At 53.5% G+C, this 18,531-nt stretch overlaps 1 protein-coding gene across 7 annotated transcripts in view; it reads left to right on the top strand.

Annotated features, from left to right (window-relative positions):
* The window catches only part of RIMBP2 (RIMS binding protein 2), a 317,525-nt gene that overhangs the window by 256,525 nt on the left and 42,469 nt on the right, over window positions 1–18,531 (top strand). For all 7 annotated transcript variants that reach the window (XM_063646814.1, XM_054443052.1, XM_054443055.1 and 4 more), the window contains 5 exons: window positions 5,132–5,277; window positions 6,472–6,548; window positions 11,404–11,513; window positions 14,022–14,834; window positions 17,862–18,013. In XM_063646814.1, coding sequence (XP_063502884.1) covers window positions 5,132–5,277; window positions 6,472–6,548; window positions 11,404–11,513; window positions 14,022–14,834; window positions 17,862–18,013 — 1,298 coding nt within the window. The remainder of the gene's footprint in view (window positions 1–5,131; window positions 5,278–6,471; window positions 6,549–11,403; window positions 11,514–14,021; window positions 14,835–17,861; window positions 18,014–18,531) is intronic.

The raw sequence follows: 18,531 nt of genomic DNA, 5'->3' as shown, positions 1-18,531 counted from the left end.
GAGAATGGCCGTTGGCCGCCTGAGAGGGTGTGCACAGGTGAAGTCGATTTGGTGACACCTGGCAGAGGGTACAGGGACCCGCCACCGCAGTGGGAAGGATGAGAACAGGGCTGCTCACAGCCGTGGGGCACACGGTGCCCTCAGCACCTCACGGGCATCCACAAATGTGGAACCCACACATTTTCTCACCTGTAAAATGGGCCCACTTTACAGGCGAGAAAAACCAAGGCACTAGTGTGGGTCACATAGATGCTGATGAAGGCTCAGTCTGGGATTTGAACCCAGGAGACTGGCTGCAGAGTCTACACTGGCAACGACTCCACGAGGATTTCTTGGCTGGGTGCTCCAATGCTCTGTGAAGCTCGTTTCTCTGTGTTCGTTGTTTTTCCTTCCTTCTCATCTCAGTAACCTGTTGGTGACATTGGGACGTGCTTGGAACCTCTGTTCCAGCAAAGGCAGTGGTGAACATGAGCCCTCACCCGTCACAGTCCTGCTTAGAGGCCGGATGGGGAGAAGCCACCTGTGTGTGTGCTGGGGGGTTTAGTCTTGGTCGCAGGCAGAGCAATCACAGGTGTCCTTTAATCAGACCTCGGTGGAGGTGCCATGTCCCTGCCGAAGGTTAAGTGGGATGCAGAGGTTAGACAGGTTTCATGACCAGGTCTGCCCACCTGTTTAAGAAGTTGGTTTAAAAAAAATTAGGGGAGATGAGCTTCTGAACCTCACTTTGGAATTCCATAAAAAGATAATTTGCAAATTTCCCCTAGTTCTTATCAGAATATATAAGTACCTTGGGTGCTTTTTATCATTAAAATAAGGAGATGCCACTTGTGTCTTGCTAAAAAAGATTCTCCTGCCTCTCCGCTCGTCCCGCGCCTTCCCTTGCCCTTCCCTTTTGGTCTGTGCATCAGAGAGAATGCCAGGGGGGGTAAGTGGCTGTGGCTGTGGAAGGCCAGTGGGCAGGGGCCAGGGACCAGGGACCAGGGTCCGAGCGCTCTGCCGCTCATCTCTAGGCACTCACGACACCTGGGCTGCATGCCCTGCCCAGGTTGTGATGTTGAGAGACAGGGCTCCTTGTGGAGCTCCTGCTGGCAGGCAGACGATACGTGGGGAGCCTCTGATCCAGACGCTGCAGGCAGACCAGGTGATGAGGTGGACGGTGACTTGGGCTCTTCTAGATGGTCCTGGAAGGCGGCTGCCAAGAAACCACATTTGAGCTGTGACACCTGAACGGTGGAGGAAAATGAGATGGTTTCAGTTCTTCCCAGGGGAAAACAGAATGCACGTGTCTCCACGCTCTCTCTCTCCCTCCCGCGAAGGGCCACACAGAGCCCGGCTCTGTGCGACAAGAAACGCACGGCTTCTGCTCTGGGAAACCCAATGAAACTTGGGCCCAGAGCTTTTCCTGGGGGCTGCTTGCACGGGCACTGTGCCCACTGAAGCCCCAGACTCCCGGAAGGAAAGCAGGTGTTCAGTATGAGCTGTGTGGTGTGCACAAGCCAGGCTTGCCTTTATCAGTCAGGAGACGTTTCCATCCAGTGTAGGGGACATTTCAGAAGCTGAGTTCCAGACACCAGCCAGTGACCCACCTTGCAAGCTGGCCCTACTGAAAACAGCAGTCCCAGGCCTGCCCGGTGAGCCCGAGGCTCACAGCATGTGAATGTGGAACCCACTGCAAAGCTCACAGGTAAGGGAGGTGGGAACAGCGATTGGCCAGCGTGGAAAAAGGAATCTGATTAACCACGGTGGAAAATGCACACTGCGTAAAACCAAAAAACCAAAGCAGTACCGTGCCTTTACTAAGCCAGGGCCGCCTGGCAGAGAAGGTTTGCACCACGGCTTCTGTTTAATAACCGTCTGGAAGATGCACCCTCCTAATGAATCCAGCTCATTTAATCACAGTTTCCTCACCCACCAGGGGTCCCCTGGCATGGCCCATGCCCGTCTCCCCTGGCATTGCCCTGGCACTCTCCTCACAGTGCATGTCGCTTATGGCGCAGACACCAGCGCCTCCAGAGAGCTGCCCCGCAGCACCCCGATCCCACCAGGACACTCCTCCCTGCAGACAGCACAGGCCCCTCTTCCAGGCCTCTGCTTAGGGTCTCCCCTTGTTTTATCCTTTCTTCCCCCACTCTCTGAATGTGTTTACTTATTTTTGTACATTTTCCCCCTCTGTGTTTACTTATTTTTGTACATTTTTTCCAACTTTGAGGTATAGTGGATAATTAGAAATCATATATATTTAAGGTGTACAACTTGATCCCATGTAACATAAATCAACTGAAATAATCACCACAGCCAAGCTAATTAACATACCACCACCTATCCGCGTCCTCACGTGGTTACCTTTTCTTTTCATGGTGAAAACCCTTAAGATCTGCCTCCTTGGCAAACTTCAAGTCTATAATCCAGCATTTTTTTTTTTTTTTTTTTTTTTTTGTGATGGAGTCTCGCTCCGTTGCCCAGGCTGGAGTGCAATGGTGTGATCTCGGCTCACTACAACCCCCGCCTCCCAGGTTCAAGCGATTCTCCTGCCTCAGCCTCCCAGGTAGCTGGGATTACAGGTGCCTGCCACCATGCCTGGCTAAATTTTGTATTTTTAGTAGAGATGGGGTTTCACCATGTTGGCCAGGCTGGTCTTAAACTCCTGACCTCAGGTGATCCACCTGCCTCGGCCTCCCAAAGTGCTGGGATTACAGGTGTGCGCCACTGCCCTGGCCTACAATCCAGCATTTCAGCTGCATTCACGTTTCTGTGTAGGAGATCCCCAAAGCGTATCCATCGTGCGCCCTTCGAACAACAGCCCGTGGCCCGGCCCCTGGTAACCACTATTCTGTTCTCTGCTTCTGCGAGTTGGCCTTGTTGAGGTTTTGCACGTGAGTGGGGGCCGTCCGTGCCATGTTTGTCTCTCTCTGCCTGGGTTATTCCACGTAGCAGAGAGTACTCCAGGTCCATTGTGCTGTCACAAAGGGCCGGGTGTCGTCCTTTCCTGAGGCTGGATAACATCCCATCGTGTTCATATCTGTATTTTTTACCTGTTCATCTGCCGCAGATCTTCCTCCCATACTGAGCTGAGAGAGAGGGTGGTGGAAGGTGCAGGGCTGGCTGCAAGACACAGGAGGGGTCCCGGGCGGATGTGCTGTCACTCACCTGTGCTTTCACCCAGGGCTCCTCCGGCCTGTGGCTGGGGCGGGCCACAAAGGGACTCGCGCCCCGTATGGGGAGGCACCTCTGACACACAGTGAGGCTCTACAGTCAGTATGTGAGGCAGGCGTTGCTCATGGACCAAACTGTCCCTGGCAACCTCCTAGGAAGGAGTGTGTTGGGGAGAGGCATGGTCTCTCCTATCCCTGGCATAGTCAGTTTTCCTTGCAGTATGGGAGCTGGGTTTTTTGAGTCAACATTTTTTTGAGCCATATTTTTCTAGAACATACGTATTTTGGAGCATTCCCATCATGAGAGAGTGCGGTGTTTGCATCTCGAGGGGCCCGTGGGAACCAGCCCCTCTTGAAGGCACTGCATGTTTTGTTTCTAATCTCACCTTGTCTTCTCAGGCACAATGGCAGGTAAGAGCTGCCACGGGGATTACGTTATTTTTCCCTAGAGAGTTGGGTTTGGATAAATTAAGTGTGAATACAAGGTGACTGCTGTATTCATATCACCTTCATCAGCTGTGCCGTCCCCTGCTGTTCACTGTGGCAGCGGTGTCAGGCAGGAAGGGCTAAGTTCTGCTGCAGTCACACACGGCCCCCCAGGTCTCGGAATGCCGGAGGACAGTGTTTCCTCTCTGGAAAGTTCCCTGGCCACTGTGTGGGGAGGAAAAGTGGCTTCTGCTCACAAGTGGAGCCTGTCACTCCCCTCAAGGTTCACTGGCCCAGGTGAATGTCATGGCTGGGAGCAGAGGAGAGGCAGCAGTGCCAGTTGGAAGTGGAGGAGCCTGCAGCAGGCTCTGCTCTCGGCTGGGTTTCCGAGGCTTCTGGGAGCTGAATCGTTCGATATTCACTTTGCACCTGCTGCACGCCGAGCTATGTTATAGTGAATACAACCAGGTCCTGCCCTCCAGGATCAGATGTTCTCACAGGGGACCCCGGGGCAGGGCTGCCCCAGCTCCAATTCCCTGCCGTGGTGGCGCTGTCCTGCTGTTCACTCCAGCCTGGAGTTGTGGGGCCTGCCAGGGGTGGCTCCTAGGGCAGCCATTATTGGAACATTCCTCATGGTTTTTAAAATCATTTTATACTTCCTGATGTGGACTCAGCAATTCGCGATGTGACAGCTACAGAGGGTCCGAGGACCCCAGGGAGGAGGTGTCATCTTTCCCAGCAGTGGAGAGCTTGGGAAGGAAGCAGCCGCGTCGTGTTTCACACCCAGATCCTGGTTAAAGTGCTGCGCTGTCGTCTGACACGCAGGCCAGCATTAGTCATGGTACTCAATGCTCCCAGGTGACCAGGACAGGGCTCAGCAGCCCCTGAGACCCCAGGAGGATAGGATGGGATGAGAACTATTTCAGTCCTTGCAAATCTCTCGTCAAGAGTATTTTTTTAGCCACAGACCCACCTCTTTGGCCAGTTAGGACTCAGGGTCATAAGTGACAGCAAAGCCAACCTAAACTGGTGTGAGCAAAAAGGAGTCTATCTGTCACCTGGAGCAGATGAAGAGCCAGGACGTGGCTTCAGGTACATCTTGAACCAGGGGCTCCAAGCCCATCGCCGGGATCCATTTTCTCTTGGTCTCGCTGTGAGCAGGTGCCGTCCTCACGGGATCGCTCCTCTTGCAGGTGCAGGAGGTTTGCGGCCTCCCTGAGCTTCACAGCCACTCAATTTTAAGCCAAGGAAAGGAGCAGCCTGTTTGCTGTCAACCCTCCTTTAGTTCCCTCTGCCTGGGCCCATCCTCGTCCTGAGCTCCCAAACAAGCGTTACCGCCAGGGTGGCTCTGCCAGCTGGACGGGCCCAGAGCTGAGGGTGGGGTCACGCCGCCAGCCTACATAGATGGCGAGCAGGAGACGGGTGGACCCCAAAATGAAAATCAGCGGCTGTTGTCAAAGAGGGGAAAGGCACCCTGGGTAGGCACATGACCAATGTGCTTTGACGATGTTATTCGTATATTTGTTTCAACTTGTTTTAATGTTCGTGGCCAGGTCAGGAGAGCGCTATTGGAGGTGGCTCTGCGATCGGTGAATATATCCGGCCCCTTCCGCAGCCCGGTGACAGGCCAGAGCCTCTGTCCGCCAAGCCCACCTTTCTGTCAAGATCCGGTAGCCCAAGATGCAGATCTGAGTCAGACGTGAGTCCTGTCCCGCAGGGGCCGCCAGGCCTGCCTGTGCCGTGTGTGTCTGGTGTGGACGTTGGCCAGTCTGTCCTGTTTTTCCTTCCCCATCCTCCTCCGTCTCTTCCTTCTGGTTGGTTCTTCCCTTTGCCCCTGTTAAGTCCCTGGCCCGACTATGTGCTGGGATGTGGGGGCCCCGCTGTGAACACAGGTGAGTTCCCTGTTCTAAGGGGGAGCAGAGAGAACACTGGGGAGGCAGCGTTTAGAAAAGCAAATCCCATTGAGGGGTGCGAGGAGGACACAGCAAGGCCGTTGACGCAGAGCTGGCCGGGAGGGGCCTGTGGAGGCTGGGGAGGGGCCCTGTGCGTCCTGTCCTGTCACATTGATGGGAAGGGGCTGGTGTGGCTGGGGAGGGGGCGGGGGCAGGGATGAGCTGAGGCCGGGGCAGAGGACAGTGCTTGGCTTTTTGTCTGAGTCCGAGGTGAAGCCACTGAAAGCTGTTAAGGCAGGGGGTGATGTAGTCTAATTCCTGCTTAAAGACTGTTCCAGCTTGTGTGGGGAATGCGCTAGGGGGAGCGAGAATGGGATCACTGCGGGGGTCGTGCACATACTGCTCAATTTCACCCCCACCCCTATGAGAAAAGGCCACGCCGCTGACTCCCGGGATTGCTGTAGGAGACACTGGGCGGAGTCCCCACACTCCACAAACCCCGAGACAGGAAGAGAGGGTGGGGGCTGGGGGGACATGGTGGCTCCCACCACCTCCCCATGTCGTCCTCCTGAGGCGCTGGGCATGTCGCACAGTGGTGGGGGGCCTCTTCCGTAGACTGAGCCCCAGGAGGGCCAGGTGCCCAAAGCAGCATGCAGCTCTGTGTCTTCCAAAGACCCCCACAGGGCCTGGCGCCCCAAGTGTCTCACACCCTGAATTCTGTTGGGGAAGGCCTTGCCTTTGAGCCTTACCTTCCTGTCTGGGGACTGGGTTCTCTACAAACACAGAGGGGGCCTATGTGATAAGGGGTCCACACCGAGGGACCACCTTCCTTTCCAAGCTTGTATGTAGGGGTGTGGGTGGCAGTGCCTCCGGGAGTGCCACAGTCTCAGGCCATCCCTCCTGGGGCCCAGGAAGCTGCGAGGGGCTTTCCCGTGTGCTGCGGGAATGGGGTCGGACACCTCCAGCTTCAATAACCCGCACACCCATTGCCTTTTTCACAGATGGAGAATGAACGGAACTCCAATACCTCCAAGCAGAGATACTCGGGGAAGGTCCACCTCTGTGTTGCCCGCTATAGGTAAGTGCGGCCCCTCCGCGTCCACCCAGCCCCTGTGAGTGGCGCAGATGAGATGTTGGGTCTGGGAACACTCTGGGGGCTGAGAAGTTCCCTTCTCCCAGGGCACGAGGAGAAGGTGGGATTTCAGCCTGGCCTGGAGGCTGAGCAGGGTTCGGTGGAGAGAGTTTGGGTGGCATGCAAGTCTCCCAGGGCTGCCATGACAGCAGGTCACACACCTGGTGGCCTAAAACTACAGGTTTCTCCTCTCCCAACCCTGGAGGCAGAAGTCTGAGATGGGGGTATCGGCAGGGTCTCGCCCTCTGAGGGCTCCAAGGAAGCATCCTTCTTGCCTCTTCTGGCTGCCGGGAGCCCAGGCAGCCCTGGCTTGTAGCTGCGTGGCTCCAGTCTCTGCCTCCATCCTCCATCCTGTCTGGCCGCCTCGCCCTTCCTGTCTTTGTGTGTTCTCCCTGCTTCCTTTAAGGATACCCATCCCCGGATTGGAATATGCCCTGCTGCAGTATGACCTAACTCCATCAAATTTGCAAAGACTGTTTCCAGATAAGGTCCCATTCACAGGTGCAGGGGTTTGGCCATGAGTGCGTCTTTCCAGGGGAGTGAGAGGGGACGTGTCCAGAGCCCTGATCCCCACCACCGAGAGTGAAAGGGGTGTGTCCAGCACCCTGCTCTCCTGCATCCTCACCCTCTGCTGGGCACTGCAGGCTGCGATGACAGCTGCTGAGTGGGCTTCCCGTGCAGGGGCCTTCAGTGTTTGTACTCGCTGAGAAGTAATGAGAGCCAGTTTTGTCCCACATACCTCTCAAGTCCTCCACGGGAGCCTCCGCAGAGGCGGACGTGGGTGAGGATGAGAGGTTCCCCTGGACTGCACTACCTGATTGTAAGGAAAGCAAGCTGCAGCCAACTCTACCCACAGGCGGACTATTTGGGAAGTCATCAGCCAGGGGCAGCAGGCCCAAGACACAGCAGTTCACTCCCATTTCTTTGCACTCGTGAAGACCCAGCCTTTTGTCTCACAGATGCTCCAGCAGCTCTGAGCATGGGCTTGGCCTGAGGCTGACCTAACGGTATTTCAGAGGCAGATATCCCTGCCCTTCAGCTGGCATCGGGCAGCCAGGGTCCCCTGTGATCTGTTTAGGGACCAAGCTTCAGTGTAGATGCCACCCTCATTAGATCCTTAAACTCTGTTCATGCAAAGGAGGTGACTCTTGATTTAAGCCAGTCCATACACCTTGAATACCTTTTGCTTTCTCCAACAAGAGCTGTTTCTAACACCATTAAGAGGATCAGCGGATCACATTCCGCTCATTGGTAAGACACCAATTCCACCAAAGCAAACCCATTTCCGAGGTTCAGGTAGCAGAAGCACTGGGTAGCTGCCCCTGAGCTGTGGGCTCCCCAGTTGGAATCCAGCCCAGGCAGATGTGAATGCTGGCTGCACCCAGGTGGGGGCAGGCCCACCATCCGCTCATCTGTCACCGTGCTGGAGGACAGCATCACAGCGCTGAGACGCTATTGCATGCAGACGCACAGGGACACAGTTGGCGGGGCCAGGATGAAGACCCAGTCCCACCCCTGGCTCCCTCAGTCTCGTTCTTGCTGTGTGTGGAGGAGGCCCAGGCACAGCCATTCACAGAACCCTCAATGCCAGCACAGGGGCAGGGCTGGGCTGGTGTCCTCTGAGCCTGGCACACGCTGAGGTGGCTTCCCAGCCAAGCAGGGGCCTGGCGCGCCACAGACAGCCTTCCTTCCCAATCATGAGCCTGGTCCAGCGAGGCTGCCATATGTGACCTGTGATGGCCAACCTGAGGGCCACTTCTATGGAGAGGGCATGGCTCATTTGGGGGGAGCTGTCCTAGAGCTAATGTCCCCCGAGGACTGACCCATGGCTGGTGTGGCCCCAGAAGCGGGGGCATGACAAGCCAGCACATCTGCCTCTCCTGCAGCCATCACCAGCCACAGCCCACGCACATTCTCCTTATCTCACTCTTTCAGTGGTATTCCTATTTTACTGGTGATGGATTTATGCCTTTTTTTTTTTTTTAACCACCCAGCCTCCCTGAAACCAAGTCAAATTGTGAGGGGCATGTAGTGCCGGTCCCCGAGAGAGCTGTTTCTGAGTTTTCTGAAAGCCCTCAGAGCCCCTGAGAGGTGGCTTTGCAGGTAGATGTAGGGGGAGGGGGTTATGTTTCCCCCCGGGTCTAATCAGTGTCTCCTCTTGCTGTCATTATTCAGCAACCTGCTTAGACGTTTCTGCAAACCGAAAGCCTCTTGCTCACCTGGGCGCTCACTCTGGGTGCTGAGCAGCCTCTCCCTGCCCTCCGTGCAGGGGTTGCCCCCGTGTCCATGTCTCCTCCCTTCCATCCGGTGCAGCCTCTGCCACGGGGAACGCCTTGCTGAGGGTTCCTGGGGTCTTCCCACCCGAGGTCCAGGGTGAGGCTGACACATTCATCACCATCCTTCCTTTCGCCAGCTGTACAGAGAGATGGTCCTCACTGCACAGTTCACCCACTGGCAGTGTGCCGCCCAGGGCCACTGCTGTGCTCACAGATGCCACGGCCACGTGCGGGGGGCTCCCATCACCCCCCAAGAACCCATTCCTGTCAGTGATCACCTGTCCCTCCTCCCCATCCTCCAGCACTTAGTGACCCCTGACCTACCTCTGTCGCTATTGAGTCCCCATTCCCGACGTGTCCCATGGCTGCATCCATGCAGTACATGGCAGTGTTTGCCCTAAGCACCCACGAGGTTGGGTGGCCTCCAGGGTCCACACGCAGGAGCACCCACGAGGTTGTCACGACAGTCGTAGGATCTCCCACTTCTTCCCCATGCCCTCACCAGCCGGAGACCTTCTTCCACCCTTCTCAGTGTGCATCTTCCCTCTTGGCCTCCGGCTTCCCTCGAGCTCTCAGGATGTGTCTTCCCTCCTGCTCCCTGGGGAAGCTTCTCTTCCTGAGCGTCAGGTGTGGGTACTCCTGAAGGTGTGGCCTGGGGGCTCCTGTTCCTCTCGCTCCCTCCACCTCCTCCAAGAACACTCTGCCAGCTTCTGTGTCTCGGCCATCTACACATCCAGACCCCCCTGCAGATCCCCCTGAAGACCCCCGCCCAGTGACTTGTGTCCCCACCTGCTCACCCTGAGGCCAGAAAGCCGAGGGTCCTCCTGCACCTCAGTCCCTCCTCCCTGCACCCAGGCAACCCGCATTTCCACAGCCTCCTCAGTCACTCCCCAACCAAATTCCTTTGCTGGAACTCCTCCACCAAGCTCCATTCACACAGCACCCAAGAGGTATCTTTGTAAAATGCAAACATGATCCTGTCGCTCCCTGGCTTAAAACTCTTTCATGACATCCCACAGCTTGTGAGATCAGGTTAAAACCAGTCTGGTCCCTGCCAACCTCATCTCTCTCCTCCCTGCCTACCTCATCTCTCTCCTCCCTGCCTCTGGGCCTTGGCACATGCTGTTCCTTCTTCCAGAGCTCTTATCCTGTTCCACCGCTGAGCTTTATGTTAGAGGTTGACCCATGTCAGTTCCTGGTGCACAGCCCTCTGGGCTGACCTGCTGGGTGCTGTCAGGCTCTTGAATTGGGTTCCTGGACCTCTGCACCCTGACCGTGAGGGGCCACATGACCTGGTGTGGTTAAAACTGTGCAGGACGGGTCAGGAGGTCTCAGCTCTGGTTCCCCTTCCACCACTTCATAAGCTTGTGACTTTGGGCATGTTGCCTGACCTCACTTAGCCATTGAGACTGGGGACTTTATCTTCTCTGTTTTCCTAAGATTTAATGGCCATCAAATAAAACGTGTGTAAAAATATTGGTAAACTGCACAGTGCCACTGATGTGTGAATCATTTTTATATCATAATTATAATATTACAGTGCCTGGCTATCTTCTCCAATTCTAATGTTATTTTCATTTTTTAATGAGTTCTTCACTGTTATTTTAAGTTAATTTGCCTTTTATTTAGAAAATCCCCAATTCATCTGAATTTGTTTCATGTGTTTGATTTTCCAAGTTGGACACGGCTTTGAAAATGATTAATCCCAATATGTTGAGGACTGGAGAATATGGATACTCTTATATTCCTCGGGGTGTAGTGGGGGAGGGTAAAATCATGCATCTGTTTTTCTGAGCATTTTGACTGTCCACACCCAAGACCTTAAAAATGTAGGTGCCTTTGACCAAACAAATATATTTCCTAGGATTTATCATTAGGAAGAAATCGTAGAAGTGTGCAAAAATATGTTTATAAGAATATATAATGCAACACTAATTATATTAGCCAAAAAGTTAGAAGAAACTTCAATGCCCAACATTAGGAAACTGGTTAAATAAAGTATGTTTATTTAACATACTGAACATACTCTACAGTGGAATACTCTACACCCATTAAAAAGAATATGATGATAATATTTCATGAGGTAGGATGCTATGTTGCAAGGTGGAAGAGTAAGCAGGTTGCTAAATAGTGTATATGATTCTGTTTTCACTAAATTAGATTATTGAAAGATTACAGGGTTAATTTTCTTCACATTTGCTTGTTAATTTGGAGATGTATAGTGATGGCAGAAGAGATAAGTGTGAATAGAATGTCAGAATCATAAACCTGTTATCTGATGCAAATAGTTCTGAGCATATAACTTCATTTCAGAATTGCATTTTTACTTTAAATCTGTGTGTGTGAGCCGGCAGTGGCCTGAATTTCCAGTGTACAGAGAACTCATCAGCTCTGAACCATCATGTGGGTTTGTAATTCCCTAGGAGTGGGAGAGAAGCCATGTGCCCGTCCGGTGTTCTGCAGGGACAGGGGTGTGGGCTGTGTCCTCCAGAGCCTCTAACAAAGGAACTGTGTTTTCTCTGCAGTTACAACCCCTTCGATGGACCGAACGAGAACCCCGAAGCTGAGCTGCCCCTCACGGCGGGAAAATACCTCTACGTCTATGGAGACATGGATGAGGATGGGTTCTATGAAGGTCTCTGTTGGAACATGGCTGTGGCGGATGTAGGCTGGGCCATTCCACCCCGCAGACCACCTCATCCAGGGGCCTGATAGATGGGCAGGGCTCCCAACATACTCCAGCTGCCCAGCTCTCCGCTCTGACCCTTCCCCACTCCGACCTTTCCCCACTCCATAGCTACCAGGTTTCCCCTCTTTGATGACTAGAAAGAAACCTGAGTGGGGTTTCCAGCGTTCAGCTCCAAGCTGACCTCTGACACACGGTAGATGTTTTCCGCTAACCTCTGCAGAGCTTTCGGCAGCTATTTGCAGACACACGGGGCTGACAGACCCTCTGCTTCCAGAAGTGTCTTTCCTGCTCTTGTCTTTCAGCCCTCGGGGTCTCCCAGAGGCACCCTCTCTGGCAGAGCCTCGTTCTGCTCCAGGTGACCTCACAGGAAGGTGGCTCTTGGCACCTGCGGAAGGCCGTCCATCTCCTTGACTTTGAGGCACTGTTGTCAACTTAGGGGATGGCCCCAGGTCGCCCCTGCTCATTCCCTCGAGGTCTCCTCTCCAAATTTGAAATCATCTGAAATGCCCCACCTTTGTTGCCTTTTTAGCTTGAGAATAAACATGTAACAGCACCAGCAGCCCAGAAATCAACATTCTAAAGGATTTGATTCCCTAATTCCCTACACGTTTCAACTGCCCTGGACAAATAGCATGGTCTTGGTTTCTTTCTCTTCCCCCTGAGCAGAAGAAATCTTTCTTGCTAAGCTAGCAGGTTTCTCTTTCGTGACCTCATGCTGTTTTCTCGGAACTGATGGAAGCCCCAGGTTCTTTTCCTGGGTGTTTACTTGGGGTGAGGTCGGGTCACCTCTAGAGGTGTCCATGAGCAGGAGCCCAGCAGTCGAGCTGCCTCACTCACCACTCGCTCACCAGCTGTTCTTGGCTCTGGATGGTCCAGCCAAAAACTCTCACCACAGTTGGTAGCAAAGCAGTTTGAATTCTTCCCATAAGTCCACATTATCACCACTGATTTTCACATAAGCACAGAAATATGTGCCCAAGGCAGCTGGCAGAAAACCTGTGTTGAAATCTCTGGAACTTTCTCACCATGCATTGAGCCCACAGAAGCGTTCCAGGAGCCTCTTTGCAGGCAGGGATCAAAACTCAGGGCTCCATTGTCTGTGTGACAGCAGGAAACTTCCTTCACCTCGCTATGCCTCAGCTTCCTCTGCTATAGAATGGAGATAGTGATAGTACCCACCTCATAGAGGGTCTGTGAGGATAAATGAGGTAATAGATACGAAGGTCTTAGGATAGAGCTTAGCACATAGTAATTGTTCAGTAAATAGTAGCTATCACCATTACCACCACCATTATAATCATCCTCATAACCATCATCACCATCTCCATCTCATCACCGCCACCATCATCGTCATCACCACCATCTCCTCCTATGCCAAACTAAGGATTTTTAAATAACATACCCTCAGTGCAAAGGATTGGCTACTGCAAGACTCACACCCTAGGTGGAGGTTTGGAACAGAATCCAAGTCCTTGTTATTTATTTTTTTAGAATCCAGGACTAATTCAATGGTTGACATGTCTTCCCCTGGGCCACAACACATCACATGCTCCCCTGAGGCAGGGGGTCTTTTGGGCGCAGAATCCAATGCTCAGCATTTCCCAGCCCCTCTCTGTGGGTCTGTGGGTGCCTTGTGATGAATTGAGGGAAACGGTCCATTCTGGGTCTGCGCTGGAAGTTTACCCAAACTGCCTCATCTTTGAAGCTCTGAACACTTCTCCATTTTCTGGCCATCTGCTGTTAGCAGCCTTGTGAGCCCTACTAATGAAGAAAGCACATAGAAGTTAGACTTTCACAAAATACAGCAGTCCCCACTATGTCCACTCTTAGCCACAAGAGCTACTTTGACATTTTTTTTTTTTTGCCACACAACTTGTGGTTCTGACACCAAATTGATAGTTTTGTTTCACATCAAATTCGACACATTGTGGATTCATTAAGATGTGCCCAGTGCTTTTCAAGGGGGACAGGAAATCACCTTTTAATTCTTATACTCAATCAAAAATCATAGTAAGATGTTTATTTTCTAATCTCCAAAAGCCACTGATTTGACTGACTTGTCCTTCTAACATATCTTTCCTGTGCACTGTTGTGGGCCAGCTACCACTCTAGGGCTGGGCATTCAATAGTCGTGAGGTCCCTGCTGTCCCCGAGTGTTGTTCGTGTTGAGAGGGGGTAGTCAGTGTACGTACACGGATACACAAACATGACAGTTTCAGGTTGCGATAAGTATCATGGAGAAAACCAGACTGGGCCATGGGGATGGAGGAGCTGGCTCTTTAGATGGTGGGTGTGGATCTGGCCCCAGCATGGACTCCTGGGAACAGTGGAGGAGCCCCAGGGCAACCCTGTTGCTCTGCCTTACGGTCCTGGTGGGGGAGGTGGGAGTACACTGGGGGCCTCGGGGCCCCTGCTGTGTTGGCTGGGTGATAACTTTGTCCTTGTACCCAACAGGAGAGCTCCTCGATGGCCAGAGGGGTCTGGTGCCCTCCAACTTCGTGGACTTTGTGCAGGACAACGAGTCGCGGTTGGCAAGCACGCTGGGGAACGAGCAGGATCAGAACTTCATCAACCATTCCGGCATCGGCCTGGAGGGAGAGCACATCCTGGACCTCCACTCCCCAACCCACATAGACGCGGGCATCACTGACAACAGTGCCGGGACCCTGGACGTGAACATCGACGACATCGGAGAAGACATCGTGCCTTACCCTAGAAAAATCACCCTCATCAAACAACTCGCCAAAAGTGTTATTGTGGGCTGGGAGCCCCCGGCGGTGCCACCAGGATGGGGAACGGTGAGCAGCTACAACGTCCTGGTGGACAAGGAGACACGCATGAACCTCACGCTGGGGAGCAGAACTAAAGCCCTCATCGAGAAGCTCAACATGGCAGCCTGCACCTACCGCATCTCCGTGCAGTGTGTCACCAGCAGGGGCAGCTCGGACGAGCTTCAGTGCACGCTGCTGGTGGGCAAGGACGTGGTGGTGGCCCCCTCCCACCTGCGGGTGGATAACATCACGCAGATCTCCGCCCAGCTCTCCTGGCTGCCCACCAACAGCAACTACAGCCACGTCATCTTCCTCAACGAGGAGGAGTTCGACATCGTGAAGGCCGCCAGGTACAAGTACCAGTTCTTCAATCTCAGGCCCAACATGGCCTATAAGGTGAAGGTTCTGGCCAAACCGCACCAGATGCCGTGGCAGCTCCCGCTGGAGCAAAGGGAGAAGAAGGAGGCCTTTGTGGAGTTCTCCACGTTGCCTGCAGGTGAGCCCTGTGTCCTTCCGTGGGTCCCCCAGGGCGAGAACGCCAGGATGTCACCCCGCTCGCGGGGAGGGAAGGTGGGGCAGGCAGAAGCAGGAATCCCCATCCTGACAACATGACCCTAGAAAATCCCTCAGGTCACCTGCGAAGCACAGAACCTGTGTGCGTGCGCGCACAAGAGTCCTCGGAACATGTTAGGGACCATGTTGGCAATTTTTCTTTGAGCACTTACATCAGCAAGAAGCTCATCCTACAAAAGACAGGAGGGAAGTGAGTCCCCCCAGGGGACACGGTTACATCTTCCCTGTCACATGCACCCCTGGACACATACTCATTGAGTGGGATAGTGCCTGGAAGTGCTTACACGCCTCTCAGAATCATTCCTTCTTTCTCGTCCTTGTAAATTATTATTATTATTACTATTATTATTATTTGAGATGGAGTCTCGCTGTGTCACCCAGGTTGGAGTGCAGCGGTGCAGTCTCGGCTCACTGCAACCTCCACCTCGCGATTTCAAGCAATTCTCCTGCCTCAGCCTCCTGAGTAGCTGGGATTGTAGGCACCCGCCACCACGCTCGGCTAATTTTTGTATTTTTAGTAGAGACAGGGTTTCACCATGTTGGTCAGGCTCGTCTCAAACTCCTGACCGCGTGATCTGCCTGCCTCAGCCTCTCAAACTGTGGGGATTACAGGCGCGCGCCACTAAGCACACATACGTGGCTTGTATAAAAGAGATGCAGTTTCATCACAGAAGCTATTTTCGCTGTGATGTAAACTCCAGTGTTCTTTTCTGCTATCTCCGCTCAAACGGGGAGTGTGATGTGCCCCCTTCCTTTCCTGGGGAGACGGTAGGGAGGTGGGGTGAGTGTGGACACTTCTTTCATCTTCTCGCTGTCTGACTCGCCAGGGTCCCAGTGCTGCTGAGTTACTGGGCAGTCAGCACCCCCACCTCCAGAAGCCTCCACTGCCCGCTCTGGTATTCTTGAAACCTTTGGTCAGCTAGAGCCTGACACAGCAGTGGTGTCAGGGGTAGGTGGGACAGACGCTGCCTGAGGAGGGACAGCATGTCCAGGTAGCAGCTAATATAGGCAGGGTCAGTTCATCTGTGTTACACGACGACATTTTATTTCCTCCCCAACTGCCCGGAATTGATCAAGAATGCTAGGATAATGAGGCCACCCGCTTTTCACTGACACCTCCCGCGATGCCTTCTGATGAGTGCTGGGGGTGCAGAAAGAGAAACACCAGACACGAGCACTCCGTGGGGAGTTAGGAGGTGAAGGGCACATCTCTCGGGGCCTTCAGGAAAGGCTCCCCTGGACACTAACTTTGAGATGGAGAGAGTCAGGTAGAGGAGGGGCCCTTAGCACAGAGGTGTGTCCCCAGGCTCACCCCAGTGACTGGGAATGAGGTCTCAGAGTAGGAAGTAAACTGGAGGGACATGTCTGTGTTGGAGGAAGAGGGTGTAGTTGGGACAATCACATGTAGGTCAGCATTTCTCAGAATTCATGCTTCAACCACACCCCATGTAACATCCCCCCATGGTCTTGGGTATGGCCAGGGTTAGCCATGCCCGGGGATGGTGGTGCAAGGTTGGTGTTCTTCAGAGTAACACAGCTGGTGGGAGATACGGATGTGCTTATACTCACACACACCCCACATACACACACACATCCTCCCAGACCCACATACACGAATACATGTACACACACCCACAGACACCCCCACAGATCCACATAGACAGATACACATACACAGACCCACATACACACACACACACACACCCCCACAGACCCATATACACAAATACACATACACACACCCACAGACACCCCCAACACCCCCACAGACCCACATACACAAAAACACACACACCCCCCCCACACACAAATACACCCCCGTACACACACCCACAGACACCCCCGCGACCCACATACACAAAAACACACCCCCACACACACACCTCCCACAGACCCACATACACAAATACACATACACCCACGGACACCCCCACCGACACACCTTCAGACCCACATACACCCACACACACCCACCCACAGACACACACACACATACACAAATACATACACACTTATACATACCCACACACCCACATACACATATACCCATATACACAAATATACGTACACATGCATCCACATACACACACCCACATACACACATACACACATACACATGCCCACACATCTACACACATACACTTACACACATCTATACATACCCACACACACATACACCCACACATACACCCACACATGCACACACACATATGTACATACACATGTACACATATACATCTACACACAAACACACCCACATATACACATATATGCACACATTACACACATACACCCATACATATACATTTACACACACATACACACATGTACACACACAGAGAAATGGATTCTCGGTTCAACGATGTCATCAGACCTGGTCTCTTCATCTTTCAGTTTTGCTCAATTTCATGGGGTGGTAAGATGGGGAATATGAGGTCCAGGCAGAGGGTAGAGGGAGAGAAAAGAGAGAAGAAAAGGTGAGAGGACGAGGGGCGGGCGGGGGGATGAGAGGATTGCCTTCTGCCAAGATCTCAATTCTGTTTGATCTGCCAAACGCCGGCATCTCGTTGGCCCCTCTCTGAGCTAATTGTGTGGCTGCCTGGCCAGGCCTGAGACCCCTGGACAGAGGTAGCTCTGCCGGGTCACATAGACTGAGGACAGGTAAGGAGATGGTTCCACAGACAGTTTAGGTTTGCATTTCCCAGAAGATGGTGACTTAATGCCGAATTTAAAGGAAAAGGGCGGCTGTGCATCCTGGTATCTGACTATACCCCGGCCCCACCCTCCCACCTCACCACAGTTTCTGATGTGCTTTCAGCACTGTCTTCTCTTTTTCCCTGGTGACTTTACTGAATGATCTCGTTTCCAGGTGAGATGGGCAGAGCCCAGTCATGGCTCACCTGCCAGGGCCGGGCCCTGAACGCCTCCGTTCCTTTCTTTCCCCTCCCAGGACCCCCAGCACCCCCGCAAGATGTCACCGTCCAGGCTGGGGTGACCCCCGCCACCATCCGGGTCTCCTGGAGACCACCCATGCTGACGCCCACTGGGCTGTCCAACGGCGCAAATGTCACCGGCTACGGCGTGTATGCCAAAGGGCAGAGGGTGAGTTTTCGTTGGGTGGGGGGGCCTTCGTTAGGCTCTAACGCAGCAGAGACCGGCCCGGTATTTGCTCAGTGGAGGAGGCAGGGTCTGCTCTTCCAGCCCTGATCACTGGAGGTACCCTCAATCCCGAAGACTCCATCAGCGAGCACTAAGCACCACCCACCACACCCCAGGGCCCCTTCCTCATTTCTAGCACTCCCCCCACCTCCCTCCTCTCCCTCAACGCCTGCCCTGCTGTGCCCTGGATTAAAAATGCAGGGGTCAGAGAGGGGACCCCCAGTATCAGCACATTCTTGATGGATGACTGCCTTATTAATTTCAACAAACTGAGTCTTAGCAAGATGATACCCATGGCCCAAGGCGCGTCCCGCCTTGAAATCCTGCTGGGTCTGCATGTTAACAGGTGGCCAGGCCTTGACTCCAAGAAATGGGTATATCCCTGGTGCCTGGTGTAGGGAACCAAGGACACCAGCCCCCTATCCCTGCCGGGGGTGAAGTCGAAGCGTCTGCCCTCAGGG

Source organism: Pongo pygmaeus, chromosome 10 (assembly GCF_028885625.2).
Source record: "Pongo pygmaeus isolate AG05252 chromosome 10, NHGRI_mPonPyg2-v2.0_pri, whole genome shotgun sequence".
Classification (NCBI taxonomy): domain Eukaryota; kingdom Metazoa; phylum Chordata; class Mammalia; order Primates; family Hominidae; genus Pongo; species Pongo pygmaeus.
This window is presented reverse-complemented; position numbering and strand designations above follow the sequence as displayed.